The 22,959-nt window shown below is 35.5% G+C and overlaps 1 protein-coding gene across 7 annotated transcripts in view; it reads right to left on the reverse strand.

The window, feature by feature from the left end:
- LOC106714967 (polypyrimidine tract-binding protein 1) overlaps window positions 1-22,959 on the reverse strand; it is a 348,985-nt gene that overhangs the window by 94,234 nt on the left and 231,792 nt on the right. The window contains exon 2 of one of the 7 annotated variants that reach the window (XM_014508119.2): window positions 21,203-21,259. The exons of the other annotated variants lie outside the window; for them this stretch is intronic. Coding sequence (XP_014363605.1) covers window positions 21,203-21,259 — 57 coding nt within the window. The remainder of the gene's footprint in view (window positions 1-21,202; window positions 21,260-22,959) is intronic. 7 annotated transcript variants of the gene reach the window in all.

Consider the following 22,959-nt stretch of genomic DNA (forward strand, 5'->3'; position numbering starts at 1 on the left):
TACAAAGTAAAATTGAAAAAAATAAATAGTATAAAAATATAAAAGTTCAATCAGCATTTACTCCTATGGTAAAAACGCACTGTGGTTGCATCCTTTCAGTAAAATTGTAGAAAATTAACAATGTAAACGAAAAAAACGATAAAATGTAAATATTCAAAATTACGGTACTTTAATTTTTTAGTACATTCTTATTAAGCGCGGGAAATTTTTTTGAAAGAGGCAGGTATCTTAGGAAACGGACGAGGTAGAAAGAGAATCGATTAGCATTATAAATTCAATATCACATAATAGCGTTGTTTGCATTTTATCGAGATTCGTCAACTCATGGTAGGGCCCCGAAGTTAAGCGAATGGATTTTATCTATTCATCGGGCAACCCTCGCCGTCGTGACCTTAAATAGGACCACTTGCGATGGAAAATATATTGAAATCATAATGTGAACATTAACCTGAAGCCTCTTTTGTCCGATCAAATAATCTTTTTGCATACTTAAAATGTTTATTTTATCAAAAGAGTTTTAAAGGTATAACTTATTCAAGTTTCGTATACATTCTTTCTTCGCTTTTGTTGAATATACCAAAAGATTCCTTGTAAAATGACACCGAACGAAACAAAAATTATTAAAGCTTACCGAAAATTCCGATACATACGCGATGCTTCTCGCTTCGTGACGTCACGGCTTTAACGTCGATTTAATAGATAAAACGAAGTAAAATAATGAACTGACGGCTCTGCGTCCATAAAATACGATTTTATCATACCGTGGGGAAGAACACGTTTTCGAATATCGTAATAAAAAAGTCACAGATGTCAAATTTATGACAGTAGACCATTGTAAAGAGATTAAAAGATTTAGTATGAATGGGGATCGCTACAACTTCGTAGCTACGGTGCTACGTTGTTAGTTCTACGAGGGTTCAATTTAACATGTTTAATACCGTTGTAATCTACAATATTGGGGACATATTTAAAGTTTTCACATTTTATAGCCGAAACTTACGCTAGTCTGGTAAGTAAATGTTGAATAGCAACGTACCTGAAACAAATCAATATAACAAAATTAATGACAGTTATCCGCTATACGCAAATAAAGCGAGTTTTACATCTACTGATCATAAAATCTTTGTAAAAATAGGAAATCAATAAAGTAAAGTATCCCCTGAGACGGTTATCAAATTAATAACCGCTAATCACTTCACATAAAAGTACGCAAGTAAAAATTTACATTATCATGCCATAATAGATAATCGATCTATATGCTACGGGATAGCAAAGATTCAATTATTTAAGGACAATTTTATGAAACTAATGTTGACGATAAAAGACTATTAAGATTGGCATATTAAACTCAATGACCTATTCTCGTTAGAACTAGGTTTTAAAATGTTAAGACTAATAGAATTTTACATGAAGTTCTAAAAGTACGGTTCCAGAGGGAAGAGATACTACGGTCTCATTCTCTCATTGAATAAACAGCAAGCGCGCTAGCTAAATAATATTCTTTACTCATCAAAATAAAAAGGAGCAGTTAACAAAGAGCTGTGCTTAATTAAAATCTGCTCTATCCGGGTCTCGGTGTCTCAGGTTCGATGACGAAGTTACCGCCGGTTGGTTTACTCGCCGCGGGCTAGTTCACAATTTATTCCTATTTACCGGGCTTTCTTCAATCATATTGTCGGTTGTAGCAATTTATTTTAATAATATCCTTAACTGATTTGTTGCTTGTTAAGTCAAATAATTCTTCAATAAGTTTTAAATTTCATCGACCTAAAAGGAAAATATTCTTTTAGGCAAAGTTTTAGTCTGATTACGTAAAGACTTCATATTATATGTTCTATCTTTTGCAATATACATCCATAAAATTAAACGATGGGGAAGTATTAATGTAAGCATTTTAATTCGTAATGATATTATTAAGTAAAAATTATTAGAAACAATTTTTGAAATAAACATTTAAAACTAAAAGTAAAAAAAAATCTTTTAGAAATAATAAAATGAGCTGCCGTTATAAATTGAAAAAGTTTCAAAGTGACCTCTAGCATCGTGATAAATATATCTTAGGAAGTCATTAGAACAAATTTATTGTAACATTTTTTAAGTATATGAAATAAAATAAACTTGCAAGATTAACTTCGACAAATTAAATCTGTATTACGAAAAGAATTAAAGGATAATTGTAGAAACACTTAATAAATTACACCGATGTATGGAAAAAGCTGAAGGATAGTTATAAAAATAATTAGTTAAATTTAAAATAGGTTACGAAAAACTTATCGATTGACGTCGAAGACCTTTATTTATTCTTGAAAGTAAAATATCAAAAAGGCATATAAATTCTGCTCGGTTATTTAGTGGTAAGGGAAACCCTTAGCAGAGATTTAGTACAAGACAGCTACCAATCTTACTCTTACTATAAACGCACTACTTACCAATATTATAAATGCGAATGTTTGGATGGATGATTGTTACAAGGTACGTAAAGAAAGGCTTCATGGATGTTAATGAAATTTGGCACAGAAGTTGAACACTGTCTGGAAGAACATAGTACTTAGTAAGTTTATTTTTTTAATTCCGCCTGGACGCATGCAAAAGCTAGTTAAATTCGCAAATGCAGCAGTGAGACTGCACAATACGTAAAAGCAAATTGAAAAACGTTAACTAACCACTAGCGTTAATTTTATCAAACAAATAAAAGCATTACGAACCTAATACCACAATGACGTCGTTCGTTCAAAATGAACAGATTTTCGAACATTTGAGAATAGTAAAACAACAGCTTTGTTAGGTATGCATTAGCCAGTGCATTGGGAGACGAGGGTGGAGATTAGTTAATGGCATGGACCGGCACCGAATAAAAAGAAATGGGGAAAATGGAAAAATAGAGGTAATAAAGACAAAATTGTTTTTCATACGTCTTGCCTTACTTAATATACCTATGTAATTTTATATGTATTATTTTAAATAAGGTTCGTTATTAGTATTGTTTATTTAATAGAACACTATTTTTTCGAATCAAATCTTGCATAATTTTCAATTTAAGTATATTTATTTCAGGTAAAATAATAATAATAATTATAAATATTAAAGTTGCTATTTACGGAAGTTGTTTAGACTAATAAAACAACTGATATGCACATATGAGACACCTGCTGTAATTTAGCATTATTTTACAAACTTGTACATTAATGGTAGATGTATATTTTTACTTTATGTCTTTATATTTTATATTTTAAAATATTATATGTTCGTTATGTCATAATTATATTATACTACAACAATAAATTTACGTATCGCAATAACAAAAACAAATACGTGTAGCAGCGTGCATACATAGTCAGTAATACTTAAAGGTTGTAAAATATTTATTTGTAAGCGGGTGTTCCGTACAAGTGCACATCGAGTTTTCAATTACATAAAGTGATGGCCCCGGGGTTGCAGGCGCACCGCGAAAAACGTTGCTGCGGTCAAGCGCCGCGCCCGAACGAGTCTTGTTCACTCTGCCACCTCCCACAAACGAAAATAAACACTAACGACATTAAAATAAGGCCATTTTTCCAATATTCCAAACGTTTAAACTACAAAAATCGTGCGACAACTACTTTTAGTAAGGATGAAGGAAAACTCGATCGCTTTTCCAAGGGAGAAGCTCTCGGTGGTTTATTGCGTTATTACCTGGACGTGTCTGCCGGCGGGACAGCCGCAATTTGGGAAGAAAAGAACGATATGTTGCGAGGAAAAAGATTTTATAGAGCTCAAGACCGCTCATAACGGAGAAAAGACCAAACGCCTCTGACGCTCTTAGTAATTTTCTTTGATCGAAAACATCGAGAGACACTTATTACTTTTTATTTTATCCAATACAATAATGTTCGGTGCGACCGAATCTTGTCGACATCGCCCGCGCCGTTTTCATCGCCCTGTTGTAATGGATTAAATATATTTAATTAATTATAAAGCTAAATTGACATCAGACATTAAAATTTACTGTGGTGAATTAAAACATTAAAATGGTAAACATATACACACACACACATAATGGGAAACATATGTATTTTTGGTCATAGCTGTAGAATAAAAACATTTTCATTTAGGGGATTAGAGTTATGATGAAAGTAAAATGAATTCGAAAGCAACTATTACATACTTATTATATACTCCAAAGCTATCTGAGATATATTGCGATATATGAAATAACAAAACGAAGACGTGATTTCCTTATGCCTTTTTTAACATATAAAACTTTTTCACGATACTTCACTTTTAACTCGCAGTCCTCGAATCCGCAAAGCTTCCTTTCAATAATCGCGTCACAAATGTCGTAACTCGGTCTAAGGACCTATGAAATAAGAGTGGATGTCTATAAAATTAAATAATAACCAGTCAATAAAACCTTTCGATGTGACGGAGTTCAGGAGGCATCTGTCAAATGCTTTCGGGCAACGGTCCAAGGGATAAAAGTAAGACGTTAAGGGCCGAAGTGGGCGGGAAATCGACGAAATTTGATCTGTGACAGGTCGCTATGGGGTGCCATCAATCGCTTGGTAATTGGGAGAATTTCGAACCAATTGGTATGTCGATATAAAACTACAAATACACAACACCTGTAGGCCTTTTGCCTTAGAGTAAAAAAAAGCACGACAAACATTGAGTATAAAATATTAAGTGGTCGATTTTGCTCATCCAATATGGTATTAGAAAAGTATTCCAGTGTAAATTATTTTAAGTCAAATCTTACGTCTTATGAAAGACTTAATTTATAACTTAACGTAGTATAGTGATCCTTTTTTAATTGTATTTTTATTAAACGTAAATGATACAATCTAGAACTAGGCATTTAGAAAATTAATAATGGCAATTAAATGGAAATTTACACGAGTGAAAATCTTTAAATAAGATAGATATCCTATAGTATCTAGATTCTATAAATGCCAACATTACCTCTCCTATATCGAGAATATGTTAATAAAGAAATTCGAACGGGTTGTAGCTGCACTGAAATCAATGCGAGCATCGTCGTACTTCTAGCGGGCTCTATAACAATCGAGGCGGGAAATTGCCGACTCTGTCCGATCCGCGCAATAACCTCTGACTTCTCATTATGCAGATTGCTCTACTCGCGTGCACGTGGACTAAACATCTTGCTCGCAGCGACACATTTTTATATAAGAAAGTAATTTAAGTCGTAAATTTTTTTCCAGAGGCACCAGTCAAATGCGCCTCGAAAACAACACGAAGGATAAAGTCCCATAACGCAACCCCATTAACGGCTAAATTGTTTTATATTAAAATAATCTGCCAAAGGTTAACGATAGAAATCATTAAGAAAATTCCTGGAATCAAACGTTAAATCTGAACGAGAATAATACATTTTAATCATTAAAAACAATCAGTTTATGGCACGAAAAAACGAACGGTCACATCGATTTGCTAATAAAAATTCAGCACTTATGATCGCACTTAAGTTAAAAAGTGATATTTTTTGGACTAACGACGTAAATCGAATCTGTCCTAGATTCCTATTTACACTTTTTGCGAGAATCAACGTTGCATCAATGAGACTAAACAAAACAAAACATGAACGAGAGCGCTGCGACGAGTCTAATTACAGTCGAGAGGCCCTCACCCACTCCTGATGGTATTAACGTACTGCTATTACTCTAAAGTACACGGCGGAGGTTCGCGTATAGGTAAGTAACATTGTAATAAGAGTATCGTCGCTGAGATAATCTGCATAATTGGAAGTCGTCGTAGGATATTGCGTCCACATGGAGCGGCTGAGCAATTTTCTGCGTCATTTCCGGCGAATCGTCCACTCCGATAGTAGATTTGATGCGCGTGCCTCTTTACGCTTAATTAATAGAAACGAACTTTCCCGTAAATACAGCGACTGCAACTGCAATGTAACGGTTACAAAATTTAATAAAAACGGTTCATTGACAATTATGGAATCAGGTTAGAACCTCAAGCACATTTAATTTGAACAAAACATTAAAAAATTTGAAGTAAAAATATGTGGTGCGAAATGATGAACAAAATATTCCGCGAATTTCATTGTCCCATAAAAGTAAAGCATAATAAAATATCGTCTAGCGAAAGCTTTAAGAATCACGCAACGCGACTGAAATGAAAAATGCTTCGACTCCCTTGATAAAGTAAATTCTATTTTGTACTAAAGGAATGGCAAACAGTTTTTATAAGGTAAATATTTTCGGTCAAATTTCATTAACTAAATGATGTCAGAAGATATTCCCCTTCTTTATTCATTAAATAACCATAGGAAATTAATAAACAGGCATTGTATCTGTTTGTTGAATTTTCTCATTATAACATGACAAAATTAAAAAGCTGTTGATGAAATGGAATTTGATTTAAAATTATTATTATTGTTAGAACCGAGGAGGCGCTGTCACGGAGTTATTTAATTAAAATGGCTTTAGATCATGCGATGATCAAATTAAAACAACACTTAAATTCAGCCAATTATTGTTTTTTATTTTATAATTTTTGTGATTTCACATGGAATATTTTCTACTTTCGATAAGTAAGAAGGTAAATGAAGTGACCCGTATATACCATAATTATTCGGAGAATAATGTATATTGACGATTCACTTATAACAGGCCTTAGACTATTAATTGCATTTCCATAACCCAAAAAAACCATTCTGTTAATTGATCAAAAAATAAGAAAATTACATAAATGACACGCATTACATTTAGCGTTGATAGTGCGCTTGCCGTGATCATCTGGCCACACGTCCCGCAACACGCGATCTGCCGTGCTAACTTACATAGTGTTTTTTCAGCGGATGAAAGCCCCCTATTTATAAGCCGGCGAATACTTTCAACGGACCACTGAGCAAGCAGTTTTTGCTTCTCATATAATGTCAGTCGGGAACGTGTTTGCTGTGTTTTTAATTACGCCACGTTTTTAGTTCCGACTGGTTGCTTATAAGAGAGTCGGTTATTTGGTTTGCATAGTTAATTATGATTCGCCGGATACCGCATATATTCGCAGAAATGACATAAAGTATATTTTTTATAAAAGGGAAATGTTACGAACATTTAAAATACAAAATCAGTTTATACTCAATGGCGTTCTTGTCGCAGACCAGTGTGATACAACTGTGTGACCAATATTTTGTAAAAAAATCATTGAACTGTAATTGGCTGTCTGCATTCTATTATACAATATTAATGTGATGTACTAACAGAATATAATATGATTAAAACATCGAGTTTGTTAATAGAATTTTGATACTAAAGATTGAACAATCGTTGAGAAGATTTGAAAAGCAGGTGGCCGAGGATTACGCGCAGATAGAGTCACGTAGAGCGCACTGAGATGTGATGACAATGCAATCCCGCTGCATCTCAGTATGCGTACAAACTACCACTATTTGAACATTTAATGTTAACTGACTCTTTGAGATTCGTTAAGAACATTTAATTATTAGTGTAGATATAGAGAATATCTATATTAAGGACCTCTTGTTGTGACCAATTAACGACTTGAGTGAGGCAAGTTTCTGTTAAAAGTCTAACAGTCGTACAGTTTGATGATTGCTTAAAAAGTGCCTTAGCTTAGATTTTTATTACTAAAATAATGCAGAAGAACTACTTAAGTGGCCAATTAAAGACTTTGACTTGATACAGGTCTACTACAGTAGTATTGAATCGCACAATAACATTATCAGTTAATCCAATTTCTTATCTAACCGCGTACTAAGTTAAAGCTATGAGTTTAATGTTTACATTAAAATGTTAACCGTATCTGTCGGAAGTTTCCATTTAATTAATCTTTTAAGCTATTAAGTCAAAGAGAGAATAAATTCTTTGGCGTGCTTTATTGAATTCTAAGTCGGGAAAGTTGTCTTGAATGTATACGCCGATACCCGACGTTGAGACTAAGAAGACTTTGAGCGATATCTTAAGTTGAAAGAAATAGGGCTTTGTTGTTTACGATAAAGCAAGGCAGAGTATTTAACTACATTAACTACAAATCTTATTAATTAAATTCAAAATAGTAATGACATCAATAAAATAAAATAATGTCGAAAAGAAAAATTTAAATGCTGTTACAAAACAAAACAACCTTTTTAAATATAGATAGCAAAATAATGTAAAGAAATTACTCATAAAAATTGCACTTAATGGAACTTAATGGTTAATATTGAATTACAGATCGAGCATTGGAAGTGCGAGCTGAATCCGGCTTTTTTCCGTCGATAACCCTGAGGGAAATTCCCGGCTGCGTTATGGCGGTAAAGCCTTCAAATTATGCAAACACTGCAATGCCGTCTGTTGGGATGACAAGCTTGACATGTGGATCTTGCAACTGCACAATACAGATTGCACTGGCTTAGGCAAAAACAAAGCAACTGACTCAGGTACAAAAACATTTCTATTCTTAAATCATTCTAAAATACACGTAAACAAAAAACAAAACAAACAACATAAAGGGCATCTTTCATTCACAAGTCACACATTTTGAAGAGAAAAATATTAGCAGCGTAAGCAAACGCGACGGAATTGGAATTTAAGCATACAGAATGAATGATAACAGACAAAAGGCCGGCACAAACGGAAAATATGCCTGCTGTTTGCTTTATAAACCGGGCCAATCACGTCGCGTTGCCGTCGCGTTGGCGGAGCTCGCTGCGAACTAACGCGACGCTAACAAAAGAGCCGTAAAGAATGGGCCACCGACACACTCGCGCTAATAAAATAGTTCGGCGCAACAGGTGCCTCCCCGCGCCCTCCACCACCCCGTCTGCGTCCTGCGTCCCAGCCAATACAATGCCAATACTACCAACTATGAACATATCTCCCTCATCCTATTAAGGTATCCAGAACTCGCTCCGTTACACTTCAATCCTAAAAAGCACTTAATACCTTATTAAATTAGTTTGCGCGTTTATTAGTCTCTAATATTTGTTGTAATGTCAGTTGATTCTCACAGCTACAAAAGTGACATTCAATTACCATTTAAAAAGTAAAGTTACTGAATATAAATTCCTGTAAAGAGTACACTGGTAGCGGTGCTTATTTAAAACTTGTACCACCAGTGACAGCCGGCCGCTTTTTATGTGGAATAATTTGTATCACAGATTGTCTCGCAACCAGTTACCGTGTTCAATCTTATTGATACTAAATATAATGTTAACTGGTAAATGAATATTGCTACTGCGGCTGTTAAAATTTTTTCTAAGTATTTTGGTGAATTCGTAAACATTTACAAAGCTCCAAAAAGTTGTGCAGATGACTGGTTATTTAGTTCTCAAGTGACCCTTGCGGTTTCAAAATAGGATTTACAACTTTCTTCTGTGGCATCAATTGCTAGTTTCAGTGAGCGACACGGACGGCGATGGGACGACTTATCCAACTTTCGCGATACACTGTATTCAACTAAATATCTCTAAAACATTTCCCGGCTTTCTTTTATTTCTCTCATTTTTTCCACGACATCGCATACGACGCACTCGGCCGTATCTTATCTAGCGAAGGAAGACAACACCAACGTTGTCATGGCACGAAAAGACGTACATAAAATTATGCACAAACAAAAGACAACGTTTAAGGCTGAGCCTCATTCGGTGAAGAACAATCTATTACACAAAGCGACGAGCACGGTGCCGCGTCGGCTACGAGGGCGGCACAAGTGAGGAGTGACAAAACTTGAGTCGACGACTAATTAGCAATACAAACATGAATCAGGGGCTATTAGTTGTAATTGAATTGTCGCCGGCGATGAAGTTGGCGCGGCGGTAAATTTAAATATCACGCTTTTGGTGCGCGGTTTTATTACTGCCTTTGCTCGAGCCAGACCAAGTTTCAAATGAAAAATTTCATTAAAAATTCAAATATTTTTATACTTCCACTAATTGCCTGAATTGAATGCGGCAGCGATCGTAATTAGAAAAGTTGTTGGGTGGAAACGATATTTTCGATACGAGTGAGTGTGTGCGTCGCACATACTAAATTTCAATACGGTCATTGTTTTCGAATCGGCTAATAAATATTCATAGAAAACAAATGAGGCTAAATTACTCGAGGCTCGGGGCGACAGGCGACGGCGCGCCCCTGAGACCACGCAACGGCGACAATTTTTCATAGAAATTTTATAAAACACTTCTCCCGAGGAAATTATCTCCCCCATTGACTAAAATTTTTCACGGCAAGTTTGACATCAATCCATTACTTCTTTTCCATTTTTATCTCGAAACTGTCGCGGGCGAAGTGGAATTGTGTTAATTGCGACGTTGGGCATTTTTATGGATACTTTGTGTTCAAAGTGAGGATACTTTTTTAGACTCGCAAAAAGCTAGATAGTAAGTTCTTCTCTTATTTGTTGGAGACAAGGATTGAGTTTTTAATTCAGTAAAAAAGCACTAGTGTAGCGAGGTAGCATTTATTGCTACTTATCTAAAACGAAGTTTTGCAATATCTGTTAAGCCGGAACAAATGGAGTAAAGACCCAAAGGATTTTATGCCAACAGTTTTTAGACGGAAATGAATCTCTGAACATTTAATACTTTGACTACTATATAATAAGAGAAAATATTTATTATTTATTTCTGATAAACTTAAAAAACTACTGCCAATCCACAAAATAATTCAGCATAATTTAAACTTTCATACATTTACTTTATTTATTTCCCCAAGAAAAGTCAGGCAGTACTACTACCGCATAAGTTAATCCTTTATTTAATTCTGTTTCTGAAATTACATCTGGTTTAACTTATATGTACATAGTTAATGAGTGCTTACACTTAACTAGGAGGGTGAACATGAACTAATTGCCTGGCATACGTCATAAGCGAAAGGTACGCGTTCGCACCAACTCATATCTTACACCAACATCTCCCTGCCCTTAATATTCTCATGTGGGTAAGCATAAATTAGAACTCAAATTTCATTCCCTTATTTCAACATTTGAACTTTACTTATGGGCAACGCAGATGTCAGAAAGTCGGCCCGAGATGTGGCAGTGTGCTTAGAATTACTTACCTTTATTAGGGTTGGCCCCGATTACCTTGACAGATCTTACGATAAACAATAAAGACGGCGTATGACTTGCGAGCGGGAGCGAGAGGAGCGAGCTCGTAATTCTTCATTTCCCTCTCTAATGATTGTAAATCGTTGGCTTATTAAATTTTGGCCTAATGGCCGGCTCGTTAAATGGAAACATTTCTAATAATTTAAAAGCTACCCGCTGAAATTATCCTAACAATTTACTTAAAGACATATATGTAACTTTATTTATGTGTTGTGGTACAATTAACTGCAAAACGCGAATGATATTCCTGGAAAAATATACATGTTGCCGATCTCGCCTTAGTAAATATGTTTAAAAGGCACGCCCTCTCTTTAAGATACACACAAAGAGATATTATCTGCTAGTAGGCATATTAAATCTCTTTGGATAGGCTTTAGGATTACAAGTATACTAATTTTAATTAATGGGGTGCTCCCAAAAACAACAATCATTGTAATACGAGCTTAATTTTGAGTATTTGCTTTAATAATTATTATTACAGTATAAAATTTAATAAATAAATTTAATAAAATAATATTCCCTAGTTACAAAAAGTGAATATGATATCAATAGTAATATAAAAGATAACACTGAGAAATAAACGAATACAAATTCGTCACAATTACAGAGACGAAATAGCAGTGTCAACATTTCTCATGCCTACGCCATAAGTAAAGAAGTGAGGCGGCGGAATGAAGAGGCAGTTTGCATGGGCTGTCATTTCCTTGAGTCAGCTAAGTCGGGATTAGGCTGCTTGTCGCACGCATCGAGATTTCGCAGCCCGAGCCAGCAGCCCGTACGCTGCGCCTCCCATAAGCAGAATTTATGAATTATGCCACACAATACACGCCTTACGTATTAACGATAACATTATTCATATTTGTTTATACAACTCGAAAATTAATAAACAAAAAACACATTGTTTTTACAGGAAGTTCATTGTATAGACATCTGTATTTTCAGATGTGTTTTTTTTTTTTAGTTTCCGGTTTAAGCTTGGTACTCGTAAGTAGTTGACAACACAAATTCTTTGTTATAACGAAGAAGCGACTAGAAACTCCATCGTTGATTTCAATGGAGATTAAACATTTATCAAAAAAAGGACAGCATCTTAAGAAGAAAATAAGTTTGAAATATAATAAAGATAAATAAAGACGTCCCATTGCTAAGTGTCGAAGCTGTAATGATCGCAAAGCGGATTCCCGAAGGAAAGGCATCGATTGTGCCGTAACTAGCCGCCCTCGGTGGACGAGTTAATTACGCCGATTGCACAGCCACTGCACTTGACAACACCATTACTCATGTTTGACAACAGTCACTTGATCCCAGGCCCTGCGCCTCCCTTCCTTTCAACCGATACACCGTTACCTTCCTTTCAACCGGTACACTTGATTGTCGATCGTTCGACATAATTTCATATTTCTATTCAATAAACCAACTTAATATTATAGGTTAATGCAATAACTCAGTAATTTCACTCTTCGACGTCAACATAACAACATAAGACATGACTTAAAGTAAAGACTGTAAATAATAACTCATACTAATTACTCAGAATTGCTTTAATTAATTCTATACGTAAGCTTAATGGGATGCCCATATAAAAGAAAACTTTGAGCATTCGTGAGATCATTAAATCAAAAAATTTCCTCGAACATAAAAAGTCGCCGTAATATTACCAAACAACTCTTAACAAGAAGTCTCTATAGATTTTAACAACATACGAAACTTGTGTATGTCTTTTACGTGTAATGATTCCATTAGTGAGGAATATAAACGTAAAGTTGGACGTCATCGAACGCAGACTGAACGAGATTGGTTTATACGGCAACCATTTATCTGATTTAGTCGGAGATTAATTAAGTAAAACGCAACAAGTTCGAGTTTGCATTGCTCTCTGAAACGACTGTCCCGTGTTTTATTATGGAAGCAGCTGAATTAAATAAGAAGATAGTAAAGTACTCCATGATTGTATTAGCTTTCGCGCCGCTTGCCATTCGAAATTGCATTCTACCGCTTGTGCAGTATGACACAAAATGTTTTCAACTCGGCCCTTAATTAGTAGATCGATCCTATTAATTACTGCGTAACATAGCTTATTATCGCGCCCAAATACGTTTAAAGCGACGTCTTTATATTGATGAAAATATATGTTTCCACCGCGAGTTCGCGACGCTTTCATTAATTGGCTTATATATAAAGCTCATCTTGATTATTTTGCTCCAGAATTGTACCGTTCCATATTTATAATATGTCGAATTAATCAGTTTAACTTGCAAACCCCAACAGAACTCGTTGTGTATATTGTTTTTTATAAAACATCGCCGCGGTTCGCCATTAAAATGTTCAAACAATATATGATAGAGTCAATTCCCTATGAATTCGGTAATCGTGTATTGATCTTGTATTCAGGTGGATGTTGTGGTCGTTTATCACCTTACAGCTCAATAAAAAGTATTACGAAACTCGTGATAAATTCGCTTGAAGACGCGCTGTTCAATTTTATTGGCTCCTCGTGTTGCATTAAAGACGGTCGACGAGTCGAAAACGACAATCAAGTTTATCTCATACTGCTATTGAAATAAGAGTGGCGCGGCCTGTAAATGGCGAATGGAAGGAATATACGGAAGCAGGCTAATGACGGCTAGGAGTACAATAGCACGCGAGTCCCTTGTTATTGGTATCTGACCTGACCGCTACGAGCGATTTGTCCAAATGAGATCCGGACCTCTTCTCGGATGCTTTGTTATTTTTTTCCTACACTCGCGTAGAGAATTGAATCCTTGCCTTTATACTTAGAATCGGGAGAACTAAACTTTTCTTCGGCACACTCTAGAAATTTATTTGTAACAACTTAATTTTTATTACATACATTTTTTCGTCGGTCGATTACTAAAATGATTAATTTCTGTTTAACCGACTATGATTATTATAAAGTTTTGTATATTACAAACGTATTATATGCTTTATAAACATAGATAAAAGATTAGTACAAGATTATGAAAATAAAAATTAAAGTCCGCTAAAGGTAAGCCGTACCATTTCACAAAACAATTTAATTTAATCTTAATAACAACGTTAGTAGAAAGCATAATGAGTTCGCAACGAGCGTTTGTTCGCTGGCGAATGCTCGTTCGTAACCGCCGTAATCCTGTGCGCCGACTATTAATCTTCGTTTGGGCCCTCACGAGGTGGTTTGTTGCGGGTGAATTTGTGGCGATAGCCCCGATTTGTCCGCTAGAGGCCCCCGGGACGTGTTCATCATACGATAATCCTTTATCGGTTAATCTCGCCTCTACCATTACTGATTAAATCTATATAAATGATAGAGGGCTTTAATTTACAAACTTACTACACTTGCAAAGTTTGCGAACCAACAATAGTTCAACAAGAACTAAAAGTAAGCACCAACTAGAGTGTAATAATGGCAATGACTTTCAAGACACATATCATACACAATATTTGAGAAAAATAACAATATAAATGCAAAATAAATGTTAAATCTATTACAGTTTATTAACATCTAGGTTGATTGGGAAAATATCAACTGTTTACAGTTTATTTCAAAATGTACATACAACTGAAATAATTGATGAGTTGTAACACAAGTAGAGTGAGTGAAGCATGATTTGGTAACATGTATATACCTATTAGTAGTCAGTAATTTTGTTTGAATCGTCGGCGGCGCGCGCTGGGGCGGCCTCACGTGGCTGCACCCCGCCCGCCCTTTGTTTCACTTGCCTTACTGTGACAGTTTCCACCATTTACCAAATTGTATTTTCGTGTTCGACCGAGTTTTCCTTATAAATACTGTTATTAAGACAGCGACACTGTGACAGGTGCTAATGCCCGTGGAAGTATCGAGCCCATTTGTGAAGTTAATGTAAACAATACATGCTACGGCTGTCAACGTGCCAGCACCTGAGTGACTGTTCCTTCCACTATCCTTATTAATTTTATATAACTTTATCGAATTCGGACAATAATATATATATAAAATTCCTAAACTGCCCGGAATAAATTTAGGTATTTGACCAAAGAATAGAATTTAAAAATGAAATGGACGAGCAAGGAAAGTGGAACATTTAATCGTCACACAATTTTCAACATTTCACATGGTGTGAAGAAGAAAATGGTAAAAGTTGGCGAACAGTCTTAGATCACGTCTACAAAGACATAAAGTTCAGCGAATAAATTAGGAAGGGGAAGTTTCAAAGCAGACAAAACGCCTGTTATCTTCATTTAATTTTACCGTTTAAGACGACTAAAATTTTTAGAGTAATTGGCCAGTTTAAAGATCTAGAGAAGGTAAAGGAATATTCACATCTTTTATTTCGCTATTTTTATTCCTATCAGTTACGCCGACATGTGGTTAAATTTACTGCGTAAGTGAAATAGTAAACTGACTCTGTTTAAAGTTAACTCTGTCGCTTACAATTCGTGTTTTCCTTACAGTTGGAACCATTAAGTAGGCTTTATAAGGCGCGAGGCGGGCAGGGGGTGTCGGTACATCATTATGAGACCCCGCGTCATTTGTTTATTAAACACCCTCTGAGGTGGAACGGAATAATGGCACCGTAGACTTTGTCACGGTCGCTTTCCCTTGAAATTAAATCGTAATGATGATGCGCGCTCCACTCGCCCGCCGCCGTGTTCGGCGCCCAGCCCCGTTATTAAGTTCAACACCGTCTTGAGGTCAAAATGAATAGGTTTCTTTAAAAGCAACCAGTATACCGCCTGTCATAGATATGAAAAGAATTGGGTTGAGTGGTCGTTGAGAGCGGTTGCCGAAAAAGTGTGAGAAAAAAAATGATGTTTATTTTTCACTTTTTGTGATCTGAATGTTAACTACCGCAGATATATTTGGGAAACAAGCGCCGTTGATTCGCACCGGATGTTTACGCAACAAATTTACTTGCTCTTTAGAACTCAACCAGAGATACGCTAGAAGAGGACGTCTCTAAACACAAGTGCTGAATTCGTATTTTTAAAAAAAATTGAGCTACTACTAGAAGACGTAGATTGAATAATGAAAATTAAAAAAGTCGTGTGCCTAGTTTTGAAAGAAACTGTTTACTTTTTTGTTACCCGTTTGATTTTACACTTGTAAATATTCATTTTGATTCACAAGAATTTAAAAGTTTTATTAACGAATTTACTGTTGTTTTGCAGAAATTTACAAATTGGTTAGGAAACTGATGATAAAAATTTTTACCTAGGTACGTTAAATTTTAATAATTTTAAAATGCCACCATTTTAACAAAACCAAATGAAGTTAAACATATGATAATTATAATTATTACAAAATACAAGTTTTGTATTATTTTAAGTTATTTAGAATTTGTTGGTTGTCCAAAGAATTGAAATTATTAACGGAAAATGAAATTGCTTTTTACTTCCAAAAAGAATTTCAATTAAAAAGTTTCCCGTGATGTCTGCAGGCGAATATGTAATCTGTTTTAAATTAATTCATAATTAGCCGTCGACAGTGGGCATTAAGACTTGTGTTTTCACGAAAAAAAATCCTAAATCACTCCAGCAACGACTCTTAAAATTTCACACCGTTTACCTCTACCTTTTTAGCAAATTAATGGAGGACTTTGAAAAAGACTTCGACAAGGAATGCTTCATTTGTGAAAGCAATTAATCAAATTATAAAGTTTATCAGGAAATAACCGTGTGATTTCTTTACTCTTAAATTGCGTTTGTTTCTTGAGGTATTGATAAAAATATTGTCAATAAATAAACGAATTATTCGTTATTTAGAAAGAATAAGGTCATTATTATCTCATATTTTTTTGAAGATAGACGCTATTATTTTTTTTATTCGATGAATAAATTCATGTTTCCTTGCGGCTGACCGCGCGCTTAGTGAATTACTTTACGCGTATACTTAACGATATCTCAACATTAGCATAAAAAGTTAGACGATTTGGTGACTTTTTATTACTTTTACATATAATGGGGAAAGTATGCTCGGAATTGTGTTAAGGTGTCGTTAATTCGCCGCCGTAACTCTCCTGGAAAATGGTTGGTTAAAAATGTTTGTTAATGTGTTTTTGGTGGATAACATTCGTAGGTAACGGCCGGGAGTAGGGTTGGCAAGTCGAAGTGTTCACATAAATCTAGGCGGGCGCGGTGTATCCCCGCTGGGCTGTAAGTGTGGAGTAATTTGTGAACACACTGGCTCGCTCGGCGTCGCGCGAGCATTAACTATTAAATTCGTTGCATATTAAACTACCGCTCAGAAAGTTGTACCTAATCTACAATACACCTGGACGCGTAGACAACGTTTTTGCTGATTTCTCCCGGTAACAATTTTACAATATTTACAAGTACTATCATGGCAAAAGAGATTTCTTTTTTTTCGATCGGCTATTACGAGCCATTACCATTAGACCCATTTAATAAAATTTCTAATACTTTTTGCAATGGGTACCATTTTAAATGGAGGTCTAGTAAGAAATGCTGTAACAGTGATTCTGAATCTCAACCGAGTGGTAACTAATAAAGAGTACAGGTACAGTAATACCTTCGGTTGTTCGAAACGACTCCTTTGTTTTCGACAGCCAACCGGCCCTCCGTTCTGCTCGAGAGTTCTGAGCCCCACTTGACACGCTTCATTCTTGCCTCACCCTTAAATTTAAGCTCCAGTCAGTTTTGTATTTAACACAAAAAGAAAGAATTTATTGAAAGCTACCGCGATTATAATAATTACACAACACCAAGACGTAAACGAAAAAAGTTACTAAACAACTAATAGAGGTATAACAAATATTGTCTGTTAGTCTGTCTTGTCTGTCCGTTTCTTTTCCTGAGTTTTGTAACATTTATAAATTTCAAATCAGTCAACGGTTCGAATTAATCTCTACAAACCTTAACTTGTTTGTGTATTTAAGACTACTGTGAGATGTAATAAAAGACGCCCACCCAACTCTTTTCTTGGCGATCGTAAAGAAACTAGTAGGAATACTACCAGATAAATTCAAGACTTCCTATGACGGAAGCAACGTCTCTAAATCGTAACAAACTATATTTCTACCGACAAACGATTTGATTTTAAGAAAATACTGTGTTAAGGTAAATGTAAAAATAATTTATCTTTTACACATTTTGACATCGTTAGTTAACAGCAAATCAGGTACGACGTAAACAAATCAACTAACCATTTAAGGTAACTGTAGATAAATCCTGACACCGATATCCTGTCACATGATAAATAGAATAAAATCTTCAAAGTAATGCTGAGGTAATTATTCTCATAAAGCATGACATCTTATGGTTACACCCAATGATATTATTTGATTTTTATTTCAACTTTTACAATAGAGACATAGTTAAATTAAAACATTCCTGTTTCAAAAGTAACCGATTCATTCAGGTTTAGTTACAATTAACAATTTCCCATTTTTCCCATGTCGGTAAATATTCCACGTACTTCGAGAACTACATTTCCCATCGGCTGGAGCATCGCGGCCGAGGCAATGCACTTTCGCTGACCCCTTGCCTCCTGCCGTTAGCCGTTTCCCATTCTCTCTCGGCACTTTCTTCGCAGTGCATCTCTGTTGCACGTCGCTGCGCCCGCGCTTCCCGGTCGAGGTAATAAACATTCTACGACGCGGTGCCGCCGCCGGTGTGGAACGGGTTCTGTCGATGACTTGGACGATTACTTGTATGAGAAACAATGGTTACCACGGTTACATTTAAGATACTGGTTTCACAATGGCTTACGCTGAGATTGCAGGCGCGCCGACAGATCAAAAATTAAAATTTCGGAAGAATTTCGTTTCATCTCACATTTAAGATATGAAGATATAAGTAGACATAAACCGCAACATCTGAACGATTTATAAAGCTTGCTTCGCGTTAATAGACTACTTATATTGTCATGTACGGCTCAACAAAATTAATGTTTAGAACGCTTCATTATTTAGCAACGCTCGTTCTACATCAGTGCAATATAAATTGCGTGTGCATATACAAGGTGAAAGCGGTGCACAGTTATAATCGCATTTGAAACAACTACATTCATAACAACCTATAGGCGGGAGTTTGCGAATACATCGATACTTATAAACGGGTATCGGTAAACGCTAGGACTTGAATAACTTTAGTTACGGGAACGAGAAAGCAGCCGTCCTATTTTGCACTATCTCGTTAGTTTCCAGGTGAATGATTCCATAGCGTGTTTTAAATACGTTAAACACCCATCCATATGCAGCTTTATCACAGCTCAGAAGATATTCATGGAAGATATCTCGGTGGTTTATTATACACGCTTTGTAGGACAGGGAACTATGGATTACACTCAAGAATTTATGGTTCTGTATAATTTTAATTTAGTTTTACGGCTGTTTCGACTCTAACAATCAAAAATTTAGCTTGACCCTGGTTAGTCTCACCCTCGGGAAACCTACGTCCTAGACTTGGGAGAGTATCGTTGCTTCTGCCAGAATCTGGTTCTATCTTATGGAGCAGTTGTTGCAATTCGACGCATAAGCTGAATGGTTTAGGTGCACATTTCATTGGACGGTGGGAGGCAATGCGACTGACAAGACAACATTCCATCGTACAATGAGTAATTTAAAAATTCAAAAACATGTCGAGGCAAAACGTGCGCGAGGCGATGCGATCGTACAAGAGGGCTACATTTGAGAATTCAAGTTACCGCAAAATGCTACAAAAGAAATCTGTAACAAAAAATAACTAAAGTTCAATGTTGAAGTCTCAATTGTTCTTTCAACACATCACGATCAGGTTGATGATGAAGCTAATAAGAACAGAAAATTATAAAGCGTTGGATCTATGTTAATGGTTTGTTATACATCTAATTTAATCGATTACGAAAAGAGTGCTGAAAGTAATAACGTTCAAGAAGAAAAAGGAGGAATGTAGTTCTGGGAAGGCGGGCGCGTGTTATCCGCTAATTGGTAAACATGCAGCGGCCGGCGTGCGCGATCGCTGCTACTACGCCCGGATACTATTTTTAAATGAAATTCTTTTGACTCATATATCCACAAGTATAATTGTAGAGGAGTCGAGTTACGTTACGTTTTCGTTTTTGGTATTCCGGTATAGGTATTTGATTGCAATTTAATTATTCAGATGTTTTTCGATGCGAGCACTACGGGCCTGGGTTTTTGGTCGGGATGATATGTCAATTAAACTGAGCTATGCATACTCGAACATTCTCGAATACTTACTCATTGTGCAGCGCGGAAATCAGCTTTCGCGTTCCGCGCCAGTTTAAATAATGCAATATGAGCCAGGTTAAATGGACTGGAAACATATTTTGGCCGATAATATATTTATAGAAATATTTGTTCACGCCTCGAATATATCGCAGTTACAATGAATTATAAAATAACATCATGTTTTAAAAGTTTTACGTCATATGTATACCTACTTTATTAAATTATTAATCTTAATAAATTAAAATTGAATAAGAATACAGCTCTAGTGAGATACGTGGTATTATAACATAATAATGATAACACTTGAACAACAATATAGCTTAATCATTAAAAACTATTAACTTTTAATTTAAAAGTATAATTTGTCGCAACATTTTAGATACCGAGTTTAAACTCTACACCGTCGTTCCAGGGTTGATATTCTTTTGTAAGGAAGCAAATGAAGATTTTCAAAGCAGTGGAAACGAGTAAGAGTGAGGCGGCAAAAACTGGGCCGTAATTAGTCTTTGGAGTCGAACCGTGAACGGGCGCCGAGTCAAGTGGCCAGCAAGGGCCGATGCACGGGACTCTTGCCACTGAATTAAGAATACTATATACTACACTCGATGTCCGTAGAAAACATTTAATTGCTCTAAGATTATTAGCCTCAAAGAGAGCCACAGAGACTGATATTGCAACAGTAAGTGTCTGATAAAGGAATATGATTTCAAGAACTTATTTTACCGATGCGCTAATGTATTATTTGTTTACTCTATCATCTCTAACTGCACTGACAATCAGATTTATATCATTACTGAACGTGACTTAGTACTAAAAAGCTTGTACGAGTAATAAAATTAACTCTGGGCTTGACAACACATTGAAAAGACACACAACATCGATTCTCACAACGATTTTTTGAATGACTTAAATAAAACTAGTTCAACCGTCGTCTGTAAGGCGTTTACTACCAATGTATGAGTGAAACTCACCGTATCGGACGCTGTGTAGCGCCCGTTGCTGCACTCTAGTAGAGTAGATTCACTCACCTGCAAACGAAAAAAAATTATTAGTCCTTATATGTGTGAAAGTGTAAGCCTCGATATTGGTTATATTATAAAAATATACATTGCTATTTTGACAACTAAGAGTGGGAAACACATGTCTAAATTACGTCTTAGTACGAGATGGTAGTACATATCGACGCTGGAAAGCATAAACGCTGTAACCCCTGAAATCGCGAATATGTTTTTCACACGTTAATAATTTCAACCATCAAACGATAATGATTTTATTATAGGTTAGCACAAACTACACAACATTGCTAAATACCGCATGCTTGTAGGCGTATCAGCTCACGAGTTATGATTTTTTGGCTCTCCTGTAAAGTTCATACTTTCGGGGTTACAGCGTTTACGCTTTCCAGCGTCGATATGCTTCTATCTGTAAGTCATAGATAGAGGTTATGGATTTTGTTTTGGTGTAATTCTGACACAACTTTCTCGCTACTTCTATAGCTGTACGTTGATAATACATGCATTTTTTAAAGAACAATAAGCTAATTTTATGAATTAGATATAAATAGTCTAATTCTGTTTTCTAATAAAGAGAAAGTTCGTATATTATCCGCATTGGTATGCGGATAGTTGTAATGGATTTCGAACTCCAGAACTACATATAAAACAATTTAGATACTCACTATAAAATTATTTACGTGCCATAAAATAAATTTAAGTGTACTTTCAGGTTCTGAGAACTGTTTGAGTTGTTTTAGTACTTTAACTTGAGTCTGCGAATCTAATAACATTAACAGCAGAATCTGCGCTCTCAGTTATGTTGAAAAGAAGTTAGTGCATTACTTAAGTCTTCATCCGAATCATAAAGACCATGAATCTTGTATTTGCTCCGTTTTCATTAAGAAAATGTACATTTCATAAATGTATTAATTGTAAACAGGATTTACATAAGTAAATGGAACTACTAAGGTACTAAATGGATTATGTAGATAAAAGATTTTGTTTTATTATGTAACATGTTTAGTTTTTGTTAGAGATTTAAGAGATTCTTTTTCGTATTGTGTCCGTTGGTAATAATCATTCTTAGTTATTCCTTTTCGTTTATTATTAGTAAGAATATGTCCTTACGAACGTTTTTTAAATTTTAGCGTTAACGTAGAGCTCTCCAAGGAATAACACAAAGATGGATGCGTTGTCCGCTTAACCTGTGCCCTCACGACCTAGTTCAGATCCTTTAGAATTCCGTATCTAAGATGTTCTGAAAGTAACTGTCAATCCTTTGTCCAACGTAACCAATGTATGCCCATTGTTACGTACATTTAGCCTTAATTATATTTATTTTAATGCATCTAGACACAAATTCAAACCAACACTTTCCTTAGTAAAATAACTGTCTGGTATATGGACTTAAAAATAGAAACTAAAATCTACTTAAATTGATCTCTCATTATTCAGGGAAAGATACAAGGGCAATAAAATCCAGGAAGAAGAAGAACATCTTGACTGAAAAAATTGCGCCAGTGGTACAATAAAAATACGCGTTTTATATTTCGAGCTGCTTAGTTCAAGTTGCTATGATGATCGCGAGCGATTCGTTAGGAGTTGGCACCAAGAGAAGAATAGTCTACTAAAACGAATCATTTAACCGCTCTACATCAACCATATCATGTAGTTTTTCATTCGTTGGACACGCTTTGTCTAGTATACTTTGTTACAAAATAAACTTTTTGCTT

This window comes from Papilio machaon, chromosome 6, assembly GCF_912999745.1.
Source record: "Papilio machaon chromosome 6, ilPapMach1.1, whole genome shotgun sequence".
In the NCBI taxonomy this organism is placed as follows: Eukaryota; Metazoa; Arthropoda; class Insecta; order Lepidoptera; family Papilionidae; genus Papilio; species Papilio machaon.